Consider the following 14,171-nt stretch of genomic DNA (forward strand, 5'->3'; position numbering starts at 1 on the left):
GCCATTTCTCAAGCATCTGACAGTATACACTACCTGCCTAGCGAAAAAGCACACCAGCCTTTTGAATATATTTTCAGAGGGGCCACTGCCTACCTCCGACTTTCCTCACATCTTTTTCTTTAACATGCTGATCTCCCTATTGACATGATGTTTATAGCTGGCAGGGAAACACAGCACTGTGTTGTAAGAGTGTCGGAAATGGGCAAGTGCCAGGCAGGGAAAGGGATGATATGGGAGAAATGAGTGTTTTGTCCAGTTGCCTGGAGGTCATTGTTATTCACCACAGGTACCCATTTAAAATTACAAAGATGAGGAAAGACAAAACTGCAGGAAGCAGGAGCCAACTTGCTGTTTGACCAGACCTTAACCTTAGTTATTAAAATGTATTGTGTCACTGTCTAGAACGCCAGACACAGATCAGAAGCCCACCATGTAAAGAACTGTACAAACACATCATAAAGCGATGGCTCTGGTCCAAGACATTGTGTAAGCATTACTTGGAGATGGGGAAAAAAGGGAACCATTTAAAAGGGAGAATGGAGAGAAAATATATGAAGAATAGACAGACAGCCTTAAACTCAAGATTCCCACACCATCCTTCCAGTGGCCATGAAAGATATTCTCTGAATGCCTTACTAACTCATACATTTCCTTGGGGGAGAAAAGGCATAGTCCTGATGTAAAATGGGGGAGGGGCACAGAACAGGGGCTCAACAGATTACAGGACAAATTAAATAGCTTTTGAAGAATTTTGGATCACTCTAATCTCTCATGACAAGTACTATAACAGGAAAATTGGATGAGGTGCTAGTTCTCAGGGGTGGAGAAAGTCAGGACATTTTTCCCTGGTGAATGGAAAAATGTCACAACTATAGCAACAGATCAGAAGTAATCAATTTCTGTTGCAGAATTTGATACAACTGCTACAATGAGAGGGATCATGATAGGATCTCTATTCTCATTACTATTCTCATTACTATCCATTACATTTTTATCCTTCCCCCAGAGAGCTCAGGTTGCTCTTCCCCTCAACATGCAACTGGTCTCTCTACTGACATTATATTCCTAGCTGGAGAAAAGACACTGTGCTGTATTGTAGGCGTGCAGGAAATGGGCAAATGTTGGAGCGGTTGCTCTCTCACATGTTATTCTCACAATAGCCCTTTGAGGTAGGTTAAGCTGATACAGCTGCTCTCCCAAGATCACCTAGTGAACGTCTTGGGTGAGAAAGAGTTTAAAACCAGGTTTCTCCTGTTCTAACCCCCAACTACTATATCACACTAGATCTCAAACAATGAACTGTTGCATCTGAATGTTTCTACAGATACTGTTTTTCCTGAAAACATTTCCTGAAAAGAGCCAGTGCAATCTTGTGGATAGATGATTAAACTAGGAGGCCTGGGTTCAAGTTCTATCAATACCATGATCTTACTGTGTAACTCTGGCCAGCTTCACTTCCCTAATTTATAGAATCAAAATGGCAGCAGCGTACCTCAAAGATTAGTGGAATGAAAGACACAACTATAGAATATTTTGTAAAACAGTGGTAAGAGCAGAGTACTGTTGGAGTTATGATTGTTGGTATAATTTCAGATCCATGGTGGTAAGTTCCACAGGTTATTATTAAGAGTTTTTAAAACGCGTTTCATTTTAGGCCTGCGGTCTGTTAATCTCATTAGTGGCCTCTCGATTCTGGCATTAATTAAGTCATTTCTGCCCAATGCTGCATATACACAACAGGGACCAAATGTATACACCTGTGGGTCAGGCAAAAATGGGTTAACTGACACAGTAAACATGCATTCCCTATTTACTCATTCCAACCCGTTTTATATTCTTCTATCATTCTTTCTTATTCATTCGTTTTTCATGTTCAAGAGCCCCAACACTCTTTAGCCTCTCCACGTATGGAAGACATTCCATACTCCTTATGATTTTTGTTGGTCTGTTCAATCCTTTTTCCAGTTCCAGTCCTCAAGGGGCATTATGATGTCATAAAAATTGGTGTATAACAAAATCATTCTTTGTTGTAAAATCCACTTTTATGCATTTCACATATTGGAAGAATGCAACTTTACAACATGAGCAATGACAATCACAATCATGAGCTATTCCACCGGAAGCATTTAACACAGAATGTTCTTTCATTTGTCATATGCAATGATTTGTCTTTTTTTAAGAGCATGCTTTACAAGCAGAAGACTGAAGAAGGCTATTTTGTGGCTCAGTTAGCAAAATAAGCGCTCTGCATGAGATCTTGGAGTGTCAGCTAGGGATGGGAGTTCAGGTGACTGCTCTTCTGTAAAAGAATTGTTTTATGAATACTTCCCCTTTAAAAAAATTCTCACATTAAAAACTTAGCATAACAGGGAAAAGACTAGTTTGTATGTGCAGAGATGTCTGGTGGGGGGTTTTATTTGTTGGTGTATTGTAGGGGAACATTCCATCATATGAGCTCCCACTTGCAATGTAAAATGGCAGAACTCAGGGCTCAATCCTATCCAACTTTCTAGCACCAGCGCAGCTGCAATGCAGCTTATCTTGAGGAAGTCTCTATGACTGCCTCTGCACCACAGGATGCAGCTCACACTCCACTGACACAGCTGCAACGGCACTGGAGAATTGGATACGATTGGGCCCTCAGTCACAAGTTTACTACCTCATCTGCTGTTCATGAGATCTAAGCCTAGCACAAAGTTTCACTACAATTATGCCACAGTTGATATATTTGGATGTGCATATATTAGGATCAAAACATGCAGTGTAAAAATCACACTGCAGTTAGTAGGACAGATTAGACACGGCACATAAATTACCGAATCAAAATACAAACAATGGGAAATAAGCATGTAGCCTGATCATTGTTACTTAAGAATATCTCCGTAATCTCAGTAAGAAAAGTTTCACAGTAATCATTACAAGCATCATAGGCCAGCGTACAGATGTTAGCCAAGGGAAGGGAAGAAGGATAGTTTTGAAAAAGTGGCTTGACTCAAACCAGCCCAGCCAAGAGGCAAGCCAAAGCAGGTTGCATCAGCAGTGGATTGTCTGAGAGAGCAGTGGATTCGGGGTTACCCTCCCTCCAGCCTGTCACTGATGCAAGTTGCAGTGATCCACTTCCCACCTACTCAAGTGAGAAGAAGCAGATCATCCCCTCCTTATTTTGCTCCTCACACACTTTCCTTGGAACTTGAAGTGCAGGATTCCTTTGTTCATGCTGTCCCTTTAAATAAACCCAGAAGTCTTGCACTTCCGGCTTTGATGAAATCACACAAGAACTATAAGAGGCAATTGCATTGGCACTGGTGTGGGGCAGCACTCCAGGTTCTAACACCCCTGAATGAACCAACACTTGAACAAGAATTCCAGCTCAAAGTTAATGCTCAGTATACAATAACCAGATCCATGAATGTAAACAATATAGATCCCAAAGATTCTTTTATGCATACTCAAAGTTCTAGTACAACCCTAGATCCTCACTTTTTTTCTTTCCTTAACTAAGCTTTTAGACACTATGTTTGTGGAAGTAAGACTGGTGATGTAATAGCACAGCAAAAGGCTAGGAGAGGCAAATACAACAAAGCTCAACTTTATTTTTTCTTTCAGCTCTTTGAATGTCCAAGTACTATCAAGCTTTTTAATAAGAGATTCTAAATTGCCAATATTTGACTTTAATAATTTCCAAATGAGATGACTACACATTCATGCCCAGAAATGCAAGATTAGTTAGCAAATATGTTAATGAAAATGATATGCAAACTAGCTTGATGCAAATAGGAAAATTAAAAGCTAGCTCTATTTCTGGAATATTCAATGATGCAGTTATCCATGTGTTTCACAAACTAAATGGTGTTCTGCAACTTGGCTTCCAAATTGATAATTTAGTTCATTATGTAGGCGTCATATATTTTAGTTCACGGGTTATTTTGTCAAACTTAAGAAGAAAAGTGAAGAAAAAACAGGATTCCTTGCTCAGGGATTGTGTTTGAAATCCTTCTTATGGCATTAAAGAACATATCACCAAAGAAACATATTTGGTGAACTCCATCACCTTTTTTCAGGGCATGCCCACAAGGCTCTTACATGGATGGTTTAGATGCCACAATTCAGAACATTTGATTCCCCAAGTGCAGTATATGCAAGTTACACCTTTTGACAATTCACCGCCAATCAACACAGCCAACTGATGAAGAATAAGCACAAGGTAGGCAGACTACAGAAGCAAGGGGCATGACAGAATTTCAGGGAAAGAGCCACAAACTTGAGCTCCCACCTAGTTTCCAAAAAACAGCTCAGACAAGCTATCAACTGCAGGTAAAATGTCTCATGAAGTTACTTACATTGTTTTCCTGGTTCTTGTTGTTCTTAAGCATTGTAATTACACAATTATGAACAAAGAAGGCCAGAGTCAGCACCCCTGTAAGCTGAGGAAACAGTGTCCTGAACTCTGGGGAAACAAAAGTAAAATCATCATGATCAAAATGGTGGCAAACACCATGATAGTAAACAGCATCCCTTCTGACTCCAGGGAGACCTGTGCTGGGTAACAGGACCTTCTTTACAGCTGCTCTGGGTTCTTACTGAAGAAACCCCAATCTCCTGCTTTACTGAACAAAAAGGAGAGGGAGCAGGTGGAAGAAGGCCACAATTAAAAACATACTGAATAAGGAGTTTTACAATTTGTATTGTGCACTCAGTAATTACGAAGCATCAGTTTATAGATAGGTAAGTTTTTAGAAGGATCTTAAGTACCATGAAGTGTGATAGTATCAAAGACATTTTCCTTTATAAATGCAATTTAATATATGCTTTATTTATATAATTTGTAGCGTGCATTTCTTCTCCAATGTAAAGGTCCAAAGCAGCTAACAAAATGAGGAAATATAAGGACACTCCCCTCACCCCCCTCCCCATAAGCTTCCCACTCTACAACGGGTCTATTTGGACCTGCACCAGCTCTTTCATGGGCACAAGTCCAAAGAGAGAAAGATGCTGTTGACAGAGGGGATTGGCTCTGGTGCACAACATCACTGCTGGATCCACCGCCCTGGGAACCTCCCAGCCCTCATTTCTCCCCTCTCCTGCTCAGTTTTGCCACCTCCTCACTCAGTTTTTCTCCCTCCTTGCCCTTCTACTACCTTATCTGCTCTGGTACCAAAGGCAGGTTCTGGTTACAGATAAGGGGCGCTTCCACCTCTTGGGGCAGTGAAATGAACCCAAAATAGCCTCTGGCGGAGCGCTCCTTGTGCTGTCAGCAGCTGTTTTGGACAGTGGAACTCTGCTTTGCTGTCACATCCGGCTGGCAGCCCAATCCTCCATAAGATTGGGCTGCCCTTCTGGCAACTGGGAAAGATGTCAACAGAAGTGCTTTCCAAGGGGCATTGTTCCAAGGGCCTGGCACAGGAGTAGCTCTACTACTTTGGATGTCATTTGTTGACACATGTGTCTGCACATAATATAGCCACCTTACTGAGGTTAAGTAGGTTTTAGTCAGTGACTGGATGGGTGACATCTTGGAAGCCTTATATATACACTACCTTGGCATTTATGATGGAATAAAGGCTGGATGTAAATGAAACAAAATACATTTGTAGAAAGCCCTCATTCCAGAGTTGTTGCTGTTCCGTCTGAATGCAGTAACTGCCCTGGCACTTACTGCAAAGGGATGGCTACTCCCAGACAAAACACTCACTCTCTCTATATGTCTCCATGGCACTGCACTTATAACTGCCTTTGGAAATTTTTTCTGTTGATTACCAACAAACAGCTCCATGGAAAAAATGTATCTCATTCAGCCATTTTAAATTTTACTACTGTCAGCCCTAAGTATAAATTATCCAAGTGGATTCACAAGCACCCATTACAGTCTGTGTTTTGCTAGAAAATGACACCAACTCAAGCGCGGGTACTTTGGAAGTTCAGCAACTGAGGGGCAAAGTTCAACACTGATCCTAAGCATATTTTCTCAGAGACAAACCTCATTATGACAGAACAGTCTTCAAAGTAATATGCTTAGGATTGGGGTGCAAAGGACTCTCAGGAAGATGAGCAGAACAAAAAACAGGGACGCCAGTACTGCACAAATCCTTAAGATAGCACTTCTGGAAACAGCATTTTCCTAGTAAACCAGTGTAGTTTGCATATAGGGGAAACTGCACCTATTCCCCCTCCATCACATCTACCCCCAAGGGACAGGGCTCAAGGGCAGAACAGGGCTGCAAGAGCTTCAAGGTGTACTTGATAGATCCATGGATCTCTTTAGGTAGGAGTTGGGTGACCCCTACAAGGCTGCTGGGAACCATAGAAAAATTGACCTCTGAATCAACCAGCCCCTGGGACTGCTCTCAATTTACCTTTACCGCAACCTGATGCTTTGGTGAGAGGCCCTGTGGAGGATAGGATGCAACATGTAACATGGGTTTTGCTGATGCTGCAGCTGAGGAGCAACTTTCTTAGCTGGGGCACTGGTTCCACGTGTGTCCCAGTTCATCACAATAACATCTCCTTTGAGATGCTCCATGCTCCTGATCTGGGTGAGGTTCAACTGAGGGCTGTGGCATTGCTGCACAGATGCTGGTGGGAGCTCACTGTTGCATGGTGGGCACCTCCCATGGTCCCTGGGTCTGCCATTCCTACCTCACCAGGATAAGCTTTCAAGGTTCTGCTCGATGGTTTCTGCAATCTCCCCAGCCTCCAGGAGGGTCTTGTGTTTCTTATCAACCAGGGGCCACCTGATTTCTTATGGCACACTCAACACAAATGCTCTACTTTGAAGAGATTGGGTACATGCTCCATTTTTGGTCTCTGCCCTTTGCATTCATGTGTCACAGGCCCAACCCAGCTGGTATGCAAACTGGAGATGGGGTTAAAGGCTGTGGAACTTCTTCTTGGAAGGATAAGACCCAATCTGGCTCTTTCATTCATTTTTAAAATAATAGTGGGTACTCCTCCAGCATAATTCTTGCTCGTTTGCATTTTTAAAACACCAGGAAAAGTTGGTACAGTTACAAACCTCCTACCAGCAAAGCTAACTCTTGCCCAGAGCAAGACAGAGGCTAATAGAAGTAGAATTGTAAGAGGGGGGCTTTCATCCCTAATTATATGAAAGGGCTGTTAAAAGAAAGAACAAAATGAAACACACACCAATACCTCTTTACTGCTGTCCACAGTAATTACGCAGAACATGTCAAGCGTGTTCCTTTTGTTTCACAAAATCAGGTAAAAGCCTTGAAACTGCCTGTTTTATTCAACAAGGGCTCTTGAAGGATGAGCCAAGTGCCCACCCATGATCTCTAACAGAATGCCAGGGCTGAACTTTCTGTGTTTGTAGAACTGGTCTGATTAAAGTCAAAGCTGGATTCACCGAGATGCAGTTACTGGCTTGACATCTGTTCCCATTCCCAAACAATTCATCAAAGCAGCATCATTTCGCCCTGCGCTACTTTTTCTGGCTCTATTTGGACAACCACGCAGACTATAAACATTCACAGATTAAGTGTGCCAGTAAACAGTAAAATCTGAGCCGTGTTTTCTGACGAAGGCCATCTGGAGGCCTGACATGGAACAGCTTTGGGTTTCAAGTTAGATCAGCTAAGACAGACCTAAAGCAGACATGATGGCAGCCACGGATACAGCACTCGCCTTGGTAAGCTGTCAATGTGCACCCCATAAGTGTGTTTACCATGTCAGTTGGCCCCCCTCTGCATGAATTGGCACAACAATTGATGGTCTGGGCTTATACAGATAAATACTTTGCCCCTGATGGTTATTGCATCTGTTTTTTGAAGAAGACAACAAGGAAGAAAGCATCCTTCCTACTTGGATCTTCATCAAGAGGACTGCATATCTCTCTGAGTTCCTTGAAACAAACGGTTTCTCCTACCTTCTCTCTCAAGGCAAGGTTCAACCACTCTCCATTTCAACATTTGGATGGGAAATTATGTTTACCACAAACATCAGCCATCAACTAGGAAAACTTTTTAGTGCTGTTATTTACTCTATTATAGTGGTTTGGAAAGGAGGGAAAATGTCTTCCAAACCGCAAGTCCTGAATCTTTGTGCAGACTCCTAACAATTCCTCCTATTTACATATGCTTTTTGTTAAAAGAAACAGCTACTCTTCCCCTCTTAAGCAAATGACCTTGATTTATACATTTTATCAAACTATAAATACCAAGAATAATATCAAACCAGAGTGGGCCTTGATGCCTGTACAGCACACATTGTAATACGAGGGGCAAATACAATTACAATTTAGTGCTCTGCTTTGCTTCATCATTTTAACTTAAATTGCAAAGGAAAGTTCATCAAATCAGAATTGGTTTCTCAATAAACTATCTTGATGCATGAGGCTTATTTAAAATAACTAGGTATTTATATACCGCCTTTCTGGTCATCAGATTACTCCTCTGACTTTATTCAAGGCGGTTCACATAGGCAGGCATTTCTAAATCCCTCAAGGGGATTTTTACAAACATAGAGGTTCTCTCTTTCAAGAACCAACAACACTTCAGATGGATCTTCCTGGTTTGGCCTCACTTCTGGCCTCCAGTTCTCCCACGCAGGCTAAGAAGCAGCTCCATCTCTCTCATGGAGGGCAGCCAAGATGCTTCTTGCTCACACCAAGAGCAGGTGGAATCACTCAGCTCATCTTGTCAGCTGCTTCAAGGTCTCGTCATTCTCAGCCGTTTAGGGAGCTGCCGGTGTCCTCGAACTGGTGACCTTCTGATGTTATCTTCGGGCTAACGGAGGCTCTACCCTCTAGACCAGACCTCCTGCCTCCTTGTCTTATTTCCTTGTCTCAGGTAGTTAAGACCACCTTGTCAGTTCATAACTCAGGCAAGATTTGATTAGGGAGTTCACTCGCTATACTCTGGGTTATACACTATATTCAGGAAAAGCGGGATATAAAGGTTTAGAAAATAAAAATATACTAGCCTTCAATCAGCTGTTGTAAAAACATAGCCTCACAGGTAATGACTGTAATTCACAGTCTGGATTAAACTGGTGTGCTTGAAGTCCAGCACTACCTCAATATCAACATAACCTACAGAAAGAGAGAGAGGCTGCAGTAGTAGCTCTGCATTTGCCTGGAGAACCACTCCCATGTAAATAGCTTGCTAAATGCACATGACACATTTGAATGAGCTTCCGCCTAGCTCAGCTTGCATGCATGAACTGGTTCACTGTCAACATTTCTTCCTTGGCTTTTTTTTTTTTAAGGAGAGGGGGAGAAAACAAGAATGTCTAACTACTGAAAGCTGACTAGAGATTTGTTAAATATTATTCAAACTATGGCAAGTTCATGTACCATTAAACTTCCTGGGCTAAAGAACTCCATGAAGTGGAACTCCATCTCTTCCCCTCAAGAGTTGCAGCCACCTTCAGGACTCTCAGTTCATTCAGGGAACTGGCCTGGTTGCTTCTGTCTTGGCTGCATTTCCAAGTAAAAAGAGAGTGGGTGTGCTCCAGAACACACACTGTGGGACACATTCGCATGCCGCTTTTCTGCTCAGCTAGAGAGCTGAAGTGAAAAGGGATAACCTGGGCATACAAGCAAGTGCAGAATTCTTTCCCTTGCTCACAGCCTCTCAACTCAGAGTGGGCTGAAAGGGAAGTTCACCTCTCACCCTTTTCCTGTCAACCATCGCTGCTGCTATGGGGTCCCCTTATTTCCTTATTCATAGTGATAACTGGGAGGTTAAAGCAAGGAGGCAAGAAGGCAGGGATGGTGGGGGGGGCAGAATCCCTTTAAACTGCACCAATCTGCCAGTCAACCTCTCCCTGCTGAGCCCCACTGAACTATCACTGCATAGCCTGCTCGGAAGTTTCCTCACTGGCTGCTTTTAAGGCCGTTTCTTCCTGTAATGCTACAACAGCTCTCTTTCTCTCCATTAGAGAAACTTGTGTCAAAGACTACATGTGGAAGACAATGTCAGACGGGAACATCAGCATGGGTTTCTCATTATCAAATATTTTCCACATATATTCTTCTGTGGAATAAAGAAGGTCTTTTGGAACTAGTCCCTAGCAATTCTCTTTGGGTTTGTGGTGACCAATATATCATGGCTTGGAGAGCAGCAAAACTGCTTTGGTTTGCAACAATTCCTTGTATTACCAGAAGGAATTGTGAAATTCATTGGGGGAAAACGCATCAAGTGTTTCTAATTCCCTCAGCTTCATATTAAAACCATGAAATAATTAAAAACTGGCAGTTGGCATAATGATTTCCCAAGGTGCCAGCAGATGTAAAGAAGAATAATCTAATAAGACAACAGATGAGGAAAGCTTTCTCAGAATTTTGTAGCAGTAGAATGACACTTCTGGCCTCAAAAGTGGAGCTAGTGCAAGCGTGAGGTGCCAGCTAATTGGAAAAGCCAATCAGTTCATCCTATCCTGAAGTAACTCTGGAAACATCAGGTCTATGACTGCTTCTCAATGAACCATTTCCCCACATCCGCACATATCTAGCTGCAAGGAACCACTTGTGCCTGGAACACAGGGAAGCCACTTTAAGCATCATTCATTCATGCTGATGGTGGGAAGAAAGCAGAATTGGGTTGCAAGAATTAATGAGACGATGTGCACAGGCAGGGCCAACCTTACCATGAAGCAACCTTAAATGGTTGTGTGGTGCTGCACCCTTGGGCATCCTTGGACGGGCAATAAACAAGCACCCAGTCCATCAGACCACAGCCCTCTCCAGCCCACCACTTCAGTGAGCACCTGAGAAGATTGTGGCTGCAGCAGGGGGGAAGGGGGGAAAAGCTGCAGCAGCTCCAGATTGCTTCTGCCTGGTGCTGACAAAGCACCCAGTTGATAGCAAAGAGATGATAGACAGCAAGATTAGATGGCCTGCCCCTCTTCCCTTCCCAGGAGAATGTGGTGCAGCCTCCCTCATCCACACTGCTTCTGTTTCCAATGAACAGTAGCATCATATGAGAAGGGAGGCTGAGTTCTCCCCTCCCCTCCCTCCCCAACCAACCCACCCACCCATGGGGAAGGGCTCTTGCTTATCTATGAGTACTTACCTGTACTTGGCATGCAGCTCCCTCCTCCATGCCCTTCTGTTTCAAATGAACAGAAGCAGCATGTGCTGGGAACCCATTTTCTTGCCATTTATATAAATAATGAAGAAAGACAGATCAGTGGTGTTTTACACATTGCTTTAAAAAGGAAAAAAAAACAACTCCTTGAACCATTAACCTGTCTTTCTAGGAAGAGGAACAGGAAATCTTTAAGAACAATACTTTTGAAATAATTAACTAAATTCCTGTTAAAATTATTAAAAGGGAACACACAAGAGTTGGTGCTGATTTGAAAATCACACACACAAACCAACAGCTTACCTGGCACAAAATATGGGTCCTCTTTAACCCAATTGAATTCTAAATGAAATCCCAAACGTGCAGTTTTCAGTGTAACAAGGATAATTAGATAGATTACTGAAACAGTACCTGCAAAGACGGAATGGGGAAATGAGTTCAGACACCCAGGTACATTTAAATGAAACACAATAACAAGTTTAACACAAACAAGCAGTTTCTTAACCACAGGACACAATATCCAAACTTCTCTCCCTGATCTTCTTGCATTCCTTCCTTTGTGTGTTTTCACTTGTAAACTAACTTTGGGAATTAATTCATGCTACTGAATAGCATGAAAAGGCAAAAAGGGAGCATGAAGGGAGAGAAAATTATGTTAATGCAACTTTAATACCAATTTAATTCCACATGATGGTTGTCTTTTGGGGGGAATGAGGGGAGAGAGAAAATGTCTTGACAGGAAAAAAAAATCCTCTCCAGTTCTGGGGACAACAGTCTGTTAGAGAAGATACACAGAACACATTGCCTTTACGAGCAGACTTGCTCATGAAAAGATCAGCAATACAGGGAAGCATATTTTCTTCTTTACAAACAGAACTGGTGTAGGGAATGCAACTTGTATAACTTGTGCAGTCGGCCACATCAAAAGTGCTTGACACAACAAGTTGTATAACTTGTGCAGTCGGCCACATCAAAAGTGCTTGACAAGTTGAAAGACTGCAACTAATTTGTGGGAGTATGCAAGAACATTTCCATTTCATTATTCCAATTGTGTTTGTTATTCATGCATTAAAATCACACTTGTTTCTGGTGTTATCTCATTCATTTTCATTATACCTACCATAACTGGGGAGGGTGTGGGAGACAGGGGTGTGGGTATTAACCTCTTCTATGGCAAATCAGTAGGCTTTTTTTCTTTTTAAAAAACTGCATGAAGTTTAAAAGGAGCAGCAGACCTTTCCTGCCCTCTACCCAAGGATGCAAAATTCAACTTTGTTTTGGTGGTCATTTCCCCCCTCCCCCAATGCTACATGCCAAGTACTGCCATGCAAGGGAACGGCAACTGCTAGGAGGCAAGCAGAAAAAGGAACTCTGTTAGTATTTTTAAACTTTAAATACAGTTATTTTTTACATCGCTTTCAACACTACAGGTAATTCTGCCATTACAAAAACAAGTGGAGAGTTTAGAATGAATCACATGACATAAACACCAGGTCATTTGTAGCTCTCTGGCATTCACTGTGTAACAAATGAAAAATGAACCAAATGGGCCTGTATTCAGAGAGGACATCTAACCTTTTCTCCCTGCAGCATTTTCCTAATAAACTTCCCCAGCCCAAAGCTGCAAACAGCCTTGCTGGAGAAAGGAAAAGACAGGCACAATCACAACATTTCTTTAAAATATACTCAGGAAGGTTGTTAGCAGTTTCAGGGGTCGGATGAGGAAAGAGGCAACTTCCATTTGGAAAACAACATCAGGGAAGGGCTTCTTACAAGCCCTTACAAGCCCTTACAATTGGCTTCTTACAAGCCAATTCCATCACTGGGCCTCCCTAACACTATTTTCAAGTACACATATTTTAAAAAAACACCTAAAAATCTTGGTCCAAAGTTAAAAAATGTTGCAAGTATAGTGAAACACTGAAGACAAACACACTGAAGAATTTGATGGACAGCCCAATCCTAAGCTCCCCGGCACCACTGCGTGCAGTGGTACCAAAATGGCTACAACTGCATCCAGCAGGGCCAGGGAAGCTGGTCCCCTTCCAAGAAAGGCCCCAGGTCTACAATGGACCTACTCAAGTCTGCACCAGTTATTTTGCCGGCACAAACTTAAGAAGCCCCATGTCGGGCATTGCAACTGGACACGGGGGATAAGATTGGAGGAGGCCTCTGTCATATCCTTCTCCTGAGCTGATCCATTCCCCCACCCCAAAAAGCTACACTGCCACCTGGCAGTGCTACTTACCACTGGCAGCTCATCAGCCGTGTTCTCCTAGTGCTGACATTCAGCACCAACTGGCGCTGGCCCAATGCCCCCTCCTCCCCAGGTGCCACAAACGTGCTTTGCAGCAAATTTGCAACACTCAAAGCCGACAGTACATGGGTACTGCCAGTGCTGGGGAGCATAAGATTGAGCCCTAAGCCAGGACAGTGGATATCAGAGGGGAAAAACAGTTCAGCTTTTGCAGCCATACACGCTTGTCAAATAGCAAACAGATTCACCAGGAACATTATTACCTACCTAACATGTTAAATTTGGCAAAGAAAGATGGAGACTTAAAATTCAATAAGGGCAGAAGTATAGCAATCAAGTATAATGGGACAGTGTTCGATTTGTTCCACCACCGTTCAAACTCCTCAAAATCTCCATCACTGGTAGAAAAGGACATCAGGGTTTTGTTTCCTCCTGGTACTTCCTTACCTGGACAAATGACTGAAAAACCAAAAAGGGAAATGAACAGAGACTTAGTTCCAAGAAGGCATACGCAAAAATGAAATCAGGTGTCCAGACAAACACCACCTCACGGTTTCTACTTTGAAAGCATATTCTAGGGAAAATTGCTAGGTGTGCCCTAAACTCCACCTTATAGCTCACAGAAACTCCATCCTAAGCAGACTGCACTGGACTTAAGCACAAGCTTTACATATCTCAGCTACAAAACATACAAACTAGTACAGCCTTGAAAAATTATTGTAGTGTCACTAGTCCCTTTCCACCTGCCAAAACTCAGTGTGATGGCCCAATCCTAACCAACTTGCCAGCACTGATGCAGCCCTGAAATATAGGAACAAACATTGCCTTACCTTGGGAAGGCCTCCACAACTGCACCCTCCCGATTGCAA

General features: G+C 42.7%; 1 protein-coding gene across 1 annotated transcript in view; it reads right to left on the reverse strand.

The window, feature by feature from the left end:
• Positions 1-14,171, reverse strand: part of SLC38A9 (solute carrier family 38 member 9) — a 68,520-nt gene that overhangs the window by 21,006 nt on the left and 33,343 nt on the right. Inside the window, exons 9-11 of the mRNA XM_066614562.1 lie at positions 13,570-13,761; positions 11,349-11,456; positions 4,341-4,447 (exon numbers count right to left, since the gene is read on the reverse strand). Of these exons, the coding sequence (XP_066470659.1) occupies positions 4,341-4,447; positions 11,349-11,456; positions 13,570-13,761 (407 nt within the window). The remainder of the gene's footprint in view (positions 1-4,340; positions 4,448-11,348; positions 11,457-13,569; positions 13,762-14,171) is intronic.

The sequence above is a fragment of the Tiliqua scincoides genome, chromosome 2 (genome assembly GCF_035046505.1).
Source record: "Tiliqua scincoides isolate rTilSci1 chromosome 2, rTilSci1.hap2, whole genome shotgun sequence".
In the NCBI taxonomy this organism is placed as follows: domain Eukaryota; kingdom Metazoa; phylum Chordata; class Lepidosauria; order Squamata; family Scincidae; genus Tiliqua; species Tiliqua scincoides.